Here is a 9,971-nt window from a genome sequence, read left to right as displayed (position 1 = left end):
AGAGAAGAAAGAAGATGATGTTTGCCAAGTAAAAACACCAACATCAAGTTTGGCAACAGAGAATGACTCCTGTTATAATGAGTTAAAGCCAGATGTACGTGGACGTTACAGTCTGTGTTATCCAAGGGACAATGAACCTCCAGGAACTTCATCTCAGGTACCAGTATAATGTTATAAATAATGAGTAAAAGCCAGATGTATGTGGACGTTACAGTCTGTTATCCTAGAGACAATGAACCTCCTGGAACTTCATCTCAGGTACAAGTATAATGTTATAAATAATGAGTTAAAGCCAGATGTACGTGGACGTTACAGTCTTTGTTATCCTAGAGAAAATGAACCACCAGGAACATCATCTCGGGTACCAGTATAATGTTATAAATAATGAGTTAAAGTCAAATATACGTTTGTGTATGTTTAAAAGTTGGCTGGACAAATTTTATAATACTGATGAAATATCTAAACCTTTCAATTATGGGGTTAGGAAACATAATATTAGTCATTGTCAACTCAGAAATGCTAGCAACCTAAAATCTCATTTATTCAATCACTTCTTATCAGAGATCACTATTTGTGCAAACTGTAATCAGTAAATCACCCTGTTGAGGATAACCAGAATTGCTTTTTTGTTTGTCCTAAGTACAATGCTGTTAGATAGATTTTACTTGATTCTGTTTACTGAATTGTTGATAATGTTGACATAAATGTTGATTTATAACTTTTTATTACACCCTGCTTTGAAAAAGGGAGAGTATACTGTTTTACCTTTGTCTGTGCATCAGTCAGTCATTCCGTCCATCCATCCCATGAATATTCCTTGTAATTTTCTCAGGAACTTCAATACTAGAATTTCTGAAATTTGGTTTTAGGGTTTATATAAGTCAACCATACCGTGTGATGCGTTTTCAGATTTATCACTTAACAACTTCCTGTTTACCAAACAATTGTTTAATTTTACTGTAAGCTTTACCGTGTGATGCGTTTTCATATGTATCACTTAACAAAATTTTGTCACATTTTTCTCAGGAACTATTATACTAGGATTTCTGAAATTTGGTTGCATGGTTTATAGAGGTCAGCTATACTGTGTGATACATGGTTTATAGAGGTCAGCTATACTGTGTGATACATTTTCAGATTCATCTCTCAAAAACTACCTGTTAACAGAACACATGTATCATTTTTAACATAATAGTTAAGTAGAAAATTTTTCTCAGGAACTACAATAATAGAATTTCTAAAATTTGATTTCAGCATTTATATAAGTTACCTATACCTTGTGATACGTTATAAGATTCAGCACTCAACAACTTCCTGTTTATCGAAATATTTCGGCGGGGGTATCATCATTGAGTAGTAGCTCACACTTTCACTTGTTGGAAACTGATTATTTTTATATGCATGAATATTGCTATTTATTTAATATATTCAGAAGTAAATCAGAGACATATGATATGCTTTTAAATGAAAAATAAAGAAAATATGTAGCAACCAAAAATCAAACACTGAATTACAGGCTCTTGACTTGTGGCAAGTTAATAAAGACAATGACAAACATTTTGTTAGCCCTTAAACCTCTTCCATGTAACATTGGAACCATTTCTATCCGGGGACAGTGGTAAAGCCCTGTTACTTCTATGCTGTAATAGTGGAGTAGCCCTCATGTCTCCCCCATCCTGGGACAGAGCACCTCCATTAAAAGCACAGAATGATGAAGAATTGTAGTAAAATACTAAATACATATGAAGGGAATGGAAACAGATCACGGATGTAGAAGGATGTTTGGAATAGTCTAAATAAATCATTTTTCAACATAGCATATTGAAATTCTAGTACACTTATTATACACATTTCAAAGCTGATGTGGATGTTGAAAGAATTCAATGAAAATGAACATAAAGGTTTGACTAGAAGGGTTTATTTGTCTACAACGATTATCACGATTATTGAAAAATGTATGTTGTCTTTTTATAATTATTGGATGTTGTTGTTTTGCTATGGTCTCATTGATATATACCTAACATCTTTTTTTCTTGATATAAATTAAACTTCATTTAACTTTCAATCCATGTTAGATGGAATGTTAGTCTTAAATTAAAGATCTTTTGTCTATTCATTGTAGTAGTGTTGGTATTATATATACATTGGTACTAGCTGATTATCAGATTTATCTAATTGAGATATTTAAATTATCAAATTTATAGTCTGAGGCTTGGTGAACATATGAAAGTAAAAAAAGTTATTGTAACATAATGTATACAAGCGATGTAATTGTTGCTTCAATATTGTAATAAATTCCAATTTAAAAGGCCCTAATGAATGAAACATATATAGATATATATAAAGTATCTGTTAAGGGTACAGAAATGTTTAACAGTTAAGACACAACACTATGACAAGACAGGTTCATGTCATTGATTTAGTACAAATGAAAAATAAAAAATATTCTATTTAAGATTGATTCATTTTGTGTATAAACTTATCCTCTATATCCAAGATATTTAGGAGTTATTGCCCTTCATTGTGGTTACGAAGATTGTAATAAATTTGATAAAAATCCAGTTTGTTATCATTTTGTGGGCTGTTGCTGAGAAATTCAACATGATTAATGACTTCAGAGAGGTTCATTTTACCACAGGGTAGGTAGTTGAAATTTGTTATTTTTCTGACTGATTAATTTTTGTCGAGCCTGCAACCTTTGTTGCAGAAAGCTCGACATAGGGATAGTGATCTGGCGGCGGCTACGGCGACAGTGGCGGCGTTAGCTAACTTCTTAAAAGCTTTATATTTTAGAAGGTAGAAGACCTGGATGCTTCATACTTTGTATATAGATGCCTCATGTTACGACCTTTCCGTCAGTCACAAGTTCAATGTCCTTGACCTCATTTTCATGGTTCAGTGAACAAGGTTAAGTTTTGGTGGTCAAGTCCATATCTCAGATACTATATGCAACAGGTCTAGTATATTCGGTGTATGGAAGGACGGTAAGGTGTACATGTCCAACTGGCAGGTGTCATCTGACCTTGACCTCATTTTCATGGTTCAGTGGTTATAGTTAAGTTTTTGTGTTTTGGTCTGTTTTTCTTATACTATATGCAGTAGGTCTACTATATTTGTTGTATGGAATGATTGTAAGGTGTACCTTTCTAGCTGACAGGTGTCATCTGACCTTGACCTCATTTTCATGGTTCTGTGGTCAAAGTTAAGTTTTTGAGTTTTGGTCTATTTTTCTTATACTTTATGCATTAGGTCAACTATATTTAGTGTATGGAAATATTTTATGATCTATATGTCTGTTACACAGGTTTTATTTGACCTTGACCTCATTTTCACGGTCCATTACTAAGTGTTGGGTGTTTGTGTTTTGGTCTGTTTTTCTTAATTTATAAGCAATAAGTCAACTATGGTACATGTATATTTGTTGTATTGAAGAATTGTTAGTTGTACATGTCTGCCTGGCATGGTTCATCTGACCTTGACCTCATTTTCATGGTTCATTGATCAATGTTTTGTTTTCTTGGTTAATGTTGAGTTTATGTGACAGTTGTAATAAAGCTTTATATTCAGGTCTATCCACATAATATCAATGATTAGTAAAGAAGGCGAGACATTTCAGCTTGTGCACTCTTGTTTCTACTTTTTTATTCCATACAATTCTTATTCCTAAGAGATATTTACAAAATCATCAATCAATTTGAAAAAATAATCCTTTTGCATACCTACCAACCCTTTGTTTTGAGCGATAGTCTCCAACATAAATGACGAAATTCCAGAAATCTCAGCTTGCCAGTCTGCTAATTACAACACATGCAGCAGTAAAAACACCAAATCTGACCAAAATAACATTTTACTAATATGTTGAGACCCCGGCATATTATATCAATCAACCAAGTCATCATGGTGATTGAATAAAACAAAAATAATGTTGTATTTCATTTTTCTTTCTTTTTTAGGAGTAAACAGGATAGTAGTTCAAATGTTTTACTGATTTTATTTTATTGAAGCCTTTGATGTATCAGTAGAACAATTCAATGTATTTACTATACCTGAAGAATTTACAGGTTTTCCAATGGTAAAACTGAATACAGTACAAAAACAACAAAACATGATAATTGTTTAAAGTCTTTAGGTTGTAGGGGTTAGTTGTCATTTTGTTTTCAGCTCACCTGGCTCAAAGGGCCATGTGAGCTATTTTATCATGTGGCGTCTGTTGTCTGTTGTATTTGTCGTTATTTTTTACATTTCTAAATTTCTACAAGGGAACCATTAAATGGATTGGAGCCAAACATGGTATAAATGTTCCTTATGAGGTGCTGGCCAAGTGTCTTTACTTTGAAGTCAATCCATCAGCCAAGATGGCCGTCAGTGGGGACTAAAGTTTAACATAAGATCCTATAAGAAATACAAACACAAATGTCTTCTTTTAGAAAACCACTAAATGGAATGTAACCAAACATGGCATGAATGTTTCTTATGTGCTGCTGGTCATGTGTTTTTTTTTAAGCAGCTGCCTCATCAAATATGGCCATCAGTGGGGGACCTAGTAAACCATAGAACCATAAGAGAAATACATTTGAATAACTTCCTTTAGAGAACCACTAAATGGAATTTAACCAAACATGGCATGAATGTTCCTGATGAGGTCCTGATGATTTGTTGCTGCTTTGTTGCCAATTTTCTGATCAAATGACCACTAGGTTTTGCCCTTAATCATTATGTGGGTATCTGCTATGATTTTTTTTATCTATTTTTACTTGATTTCTAAAACCAATTAAGTGTCAGGTGTCAGGTGACACAATTTCTTGAGTAAGTTCAACAATTCACAAGGTCTTTTCAGTGTTATTAAGTAACCTATTCCCTCATGTCAGGGATTGTTGTATAACTATTGTAATAGTGTCAACGTATATTTGTTCCACCTGACAGAAGTTCCAATCGAAACTTTGTTATAAACATTGTCATAATATCTGTTCCTGTTGGAACAAATATTCTGTACCATTAATTCCATTAGGAACATATACTGTAATATTTATTCCTGTGGAAATAATATTCCAGAATAATTTTTCCCTTTGGAACTTGCATTATGAAGGAACTTCTATTCTGTGACAATAGTACTATCATTTCAGAATGATCTTTGTGAGGTTTATTTCTAAGAAAGGAGCAGTTGAAGCATTTGAAAAGTTTTACAAAGAACTGGATATGAGAGTAGCCCACAACAAACATGATAGAAGAAAACAGTTTGAAACAACAAGACAATGGAACAAGGGATCATTTCAGAGTAAATCCTTGCAACAAAATACCTCAGAACATTCAGATAAATGGCTTTCTCAAAGTAATTCCTTACATCAGAATACTACAGAACAGTGGAAAAAAGAATATTCACATCCAGCCACATGTACTACTGAAGTTTCTAACAATATGGCATCACATGGTAACTCTACTTATCTTGATACAAAAAATAAAAACATAGGCATGGCTTACAGTCATTCCACGGATCAAGAGGCAACAGAGCCATCACATTATGAACAAACAAGTCATGGAACATGTGCAAGTTGGGGGAAAGAGACAGAATATCAGAAATGGGCAATGCCCGGTGTAAGTTCACATGATAAAAAGGCTAGTGATGAGGAAAATGAAAAGTATTTCTGTAAGTCAAGTTATAAATCTAAAAATAGTTTTCCTAGGATTAAGATCAAGTCGTATAAAATGATTGAATTATTTTGATGAATTAAGGAAAGGGAAGGAAAATACTTTGATTTTTTGTTTTACTTGAATCCTAAGCATTACTACTGATGTACACATCATATTATTTAAGTATGTACAATTTGTTAAGTTACAAAAATTAGAGAGCATTTGAACTGCACAATTTACCAAATTTAAGTTGCCATAATTAAAATTAAATGGGGAATGAGTCCTCATAGGTGAAGGAAACCAGGTATTATATATCTGCTCTCAGGAGTGATAGGAAGAGAACATATTCCCACTGAGAAATTGAACTTATCATTGTAAAACTTAATCTTAATTTCTAGTGTTGAGTGTAAATCATATACGAATACAAAGTCAGCCTAAATTTGCAAGATTTAAGTAATTTTAAGTAAAAGTTGAAATCATTAGCAAAAATTAATAGGGAGTATAAATTGTTGTCACACTGCAGACTTTGTTCATGTACTCTCCAAGAAAAATACTATATGGAGCCTGTAATTGTTATTGGATATTAGTTGATCAGTTTAACATTTGTACAGTAGAATAATTATTCTAGAAAGAAGAGTATTTTCATTTTTTACGTTTACTCTTTTGGTGTATAATTAATATATATTTTAGGTGTACCTACATTTAACAAAGATAACCTGTCAACTGATGCTTCAAATAAATCAGACCAGGAGAGCTGTACAAATGAGGCCATAAACTCCTCCTATCTTAAACAGGTAAACATTTTGTCTATTTATATATGGGGTTCATTTACTGAAAACATAGGTATATCAGATTAAAATTAACCCTTTTCTGACTGAATAATGTATAGAATTATGACTTTTGAAGTTTATTGATCTAAGAATATGTGTGTCATGGTGTTAGTTCAATATCTCATACCACAGATTTCTGTTTTTGAATACTTTTAATTGTAAGATAAAAGTTTATTTCCAATGTATATTTTTTTACGACAAGATAATGCCTTGTTCTGGAAAAATCACCCTGATTGAAATATTTGAAGTTTATTGTAAACAAATACATCGAAGAAGGAACACATGACATTGATTTATGCACACTGGCTGACTCAAGTTATGAGTAAAGCAATAACACATGTTTGTTTATAAACTCGCCAGTTAAGGTGGTATGGGTGTCTTCCTCCATCTTGGATCGTAAAAAAACAGAGAACCAAAGGTCTAGATTTTCCATCAAGTTAGCAAAATTTGATGCAGGAATGCTGATATTTAATGTGAATTTTCATTTATAAGAACTAATTTATAAGAATATAACTTATAAATATTAATATTTTTGCAAATGTTCACTATTTTTGGTTGTTTTTAGTTTTTTTTTAAATTGGCATTTTAAGGGGAGGTAACTCTAAAACAGTGCATTTTCTGAAGGATTCTACATGGAATTTTCCTGTTTCGTATTTTAGCCGGAAAAAACGTACGGTGACCCTATCTAGTCTTTTGATATTCTCAAAGCAGTGTCTGAAAGCTGTCTTTTCCTGTAGTATTCAACAATTTTATCATTTTGTTTAGTTTTTAATCACAAAATGGTGTTTTTTCCTGTATAATCCATACAACATGTGTCATTTTGTCCCCTCCTGTAGCTTGAGAAAATGTGCGGTGACTTATCATTTTTATTATATTTTTCAACATATATCAATAGATACTACGTTTTGGCAAAGTATGAACAAATTCTATTATTTTTATTTTAGACTCCCATACCACCTTAAAACTCAATTATGAATATAACTTTAGTACCAGATGAATTTGTTTTAGATGTTCACCATAGTTAGACTTAAGTTAAAACTATTTGTATTACCAGCTTCTTGATAACAAATATATACATTAAACATGAAGTTATTACTCCTGATTCAAAACTACTAAGACTTGACCAATAGAGAAGTTCAGAAAACATACAATGATCTGATGCAGTTTTTGCATCTTATCAATCATATGGATAGGCATGCTGGTGTAGGTACAAATCATTGCTCAATGGAATTAAGTTTAATTGACCTGGGAAAATAAGTTAAATTTTCTAGCTAGGTTGATTTCTAAGTTGTTCCAGTAAATTGAACTTTTGTTTGTATACTTTCCAGCTTCAGAAGATTTGGTAAAATTGAAACTGCTATGGTTTTATAGTTAACTATTACCAACAGTATCAGACGTATAACAAATGAAGTCATCAACAGATGGCATGCTAGTCTATTGAGTAAGAAGAAAGGATAGTGCACAAATATAAACTTATGGAAGTTTTTGGAGTAACAACACCCCAGACTTGAGTATATGAAGCTATTAAGAGATACAACAGTATTGAGGAATGTGAAAATGATTGTACTAAATCATGTAAACAAGAACAAAACTTTTGTTACTAGGTATTACATGACTGACAAGTTTTGGAGAAAATTGTCTTTGAATCAAATAATTTTCATAATTTATGTTATTTTGTATTCTATTGATTGGAAGCAATAGAGATAATGTTAAGTTGATTTACCTTTTTTTTTCATATGTTTAAGATTTGTAAAATTTGTATTGCAAACAGTTATTTCACTATATATTACTATTCTTGTTGTATGAACAATTGTTGCTGTATAATTTATTGAGTTATTAGAAAAAATTGGCTGATGTAAAAATATTGATGTTATTTTTCTGTTGTTAAAATATTATCCTTTTTTACAAAGTTTTTACAATATGAGCATATATGAGTATGGTACATTTCTGTTTTCTAGTTTTCATTTACAAACAGTTTGATAACACAAGAAAATGGCTAATGTAAATATAATATTTGTTTAACACATCCAGAGGTATAGGTAGATATTGCTTCTGTTTTGCTAAACTTGCCATGTAGGGCCAAAATAAATAACTAGAAAATTCCCCTTGCTTGCAATGATCTTTATTATTCGCAAACTTTGCATTCCTAATTTTATCCATTATGTATATTATCAGGACCTTGTCTGTTTGCTTTTACAACAAATCTTGTATGGTTAGAGTTTTACACTATGGTGTTAAACAAGTGATATGTAAGTTTTCCATTTAGTTATCCATTTTTAGATGGTGACGTTCCCTTGTCACCATCTTACGGTGTTTGTAAATCTCAACTTGTACGATTCGCTCGTGTATGTAACAATGTTTTAGATTTTAACAAGAAAAATTTATGTATTACTGAAAAATTATTACACCAGGGTTTTTGATATCACAAACTAGTCAAAACATTTACTAAATTTTATCATTGGTATAAGGACATCATTCGTAAATATAGCTCAACATTCAGACTTCTTATACGTTCAGGTATCCAATTTTTTAATGAAAATATTCTTTATAAAGCACAACAATGTCAGTATTCACCTCAGAAACTAACAAAACCTCTAATTAGACTATTAAGAAGGGATATAGTTACGATACTGTTGTCAGGTTATTAAAGATTGCATATTTTGGCGTTAATATTGATTCACTTATAGGGTCTTTGCATCGGAACTAAATACATTTATTCAAAAACCAGTTATTTGCATGACACGGATTATGTTCTTCTCATATATGTTATGATGGTATGATACTAAACCCCTAACAGGAATAATTGTGCCTGATATTCATATGATGAAATCATAATTTTTCAATCAGTTTAATTGACGTTTGGAGCTGGCATGTCAGTTAACTGCTAGTAGTCTGTTGTTATTTATGTATTATTGTTCATTTTGTTTATTTTCTTTGGTTACATCTTCTGACATCAGACTCGGACTTACCTTGAACTGAATTTTAAATGTACTTGTTGTTATGCGTTTACTTTTCTACATTGTCTAGAGGTATAGGGGGAGGGTTGAGATCTCATAAACATGTTTAACCCCGCCACATTTGTGCCTGTCCCAAATCAGGAGCCTCTGGCCTTTGTTAGTCTTGTATTATTTTAATTTTAGTTTCTTGTGTACAATTTGGAAATTAGTATGGCGTTTATTATCACTGAACTAGTATATATTTGTTTAGGGGCTAGCTGAGGGACACCTCCGGTGCTGGAATTTCTCGCTACATTGAAGACCTGTTGGTGACCTTCTGCTGTTGTTTTTTCTATGGTCGGGTTGTTGTCTCTTTGACACATTCCCCATTTCTATTCTCAATTTTATTTTCATTAGCTTTGAAATAGTTTTCAGTTACTGAGAATCTCTTACATCCATACTTTAATTAATACTTTAGTTCATGTTGTTTATTCTTTAGTTTTCTATGTTGTGTCATGTGTTCTATTGTTTGTCTGTTTGTCTTTTTTTCATTTTTAGCCATGGCGTTGTCAGTTTA

General features: G+C 31.9%; 1 protein-coding gene across 1 annotated transcript; it reads left to right on the top strand.

The window, feature by feature from the left end:
* Positions 1-2,573: 2,573 nt before the first annotated feature.
* On the top strand, positions 2,574-9,141 carry LOC143043094 (uncharacterized). The gene is made up of 4 exons (XM_076215562.1): positions 2,574-2,639; positions 5,124-5,644; positions 6,319-6,422; positions 7,787-9,141. The coding sequence occupies exons 1-4, from the start codon at positions 2,602-2,604 to the stop codon at positions 7,802-7,804; spliced, it is 681 nt and encodes a 226-aa protein (XP_076071677.1). The 5' UTR covers positions 2,574-2,601; the 3' UTR covers positions 7,805-9,141.
* Positions 9,142-9,971: the final 830 nt, after the last annotated feature.

The sequence above is a fragment of the Mytilus galloprovincialis genome, chromosome 8 (genome assembly GCF_965363235.1).
Source record: "Mytilus galloprovincialis chromosome 8, xbMytGall1.hap1.1, whole genome shotgun sequence".
NCBI classification, from domain to species: domain Eukaryota; kingdom Metazoa; phylum Mollusca; class Bivalvia; order Mytilida; family Mytilidae; genus Mytilus; species Mytilus galloprovincialis.
This window is presented reverse-complemented; position numbering and strand designations above follow the sequence as displayed.

Bases quoted from the DNA above. Each gene is read 5' to 3' on its own strand.
- LOC143043094 (XM_076215562.1), top strand. From the start codon at position 2,602: ATGATTAATGACTTCAGAGAGGTTCATTTTACCACAGG. The intron at 2,640-5,123 runs GTAGGTAGTTGA...CTATCATTTCAG, and splicing joins GAGGTTCATTTTACCACAGG to AATGATCTTTGTGAGGTTTA. The intron at 5,645-6,318 runs GTAAGTCAAGTT...TATATATTTTAG, and splicing joins GGAAAATGAAAAGTATTTCT to GTGTACCTACATTTAACAAA.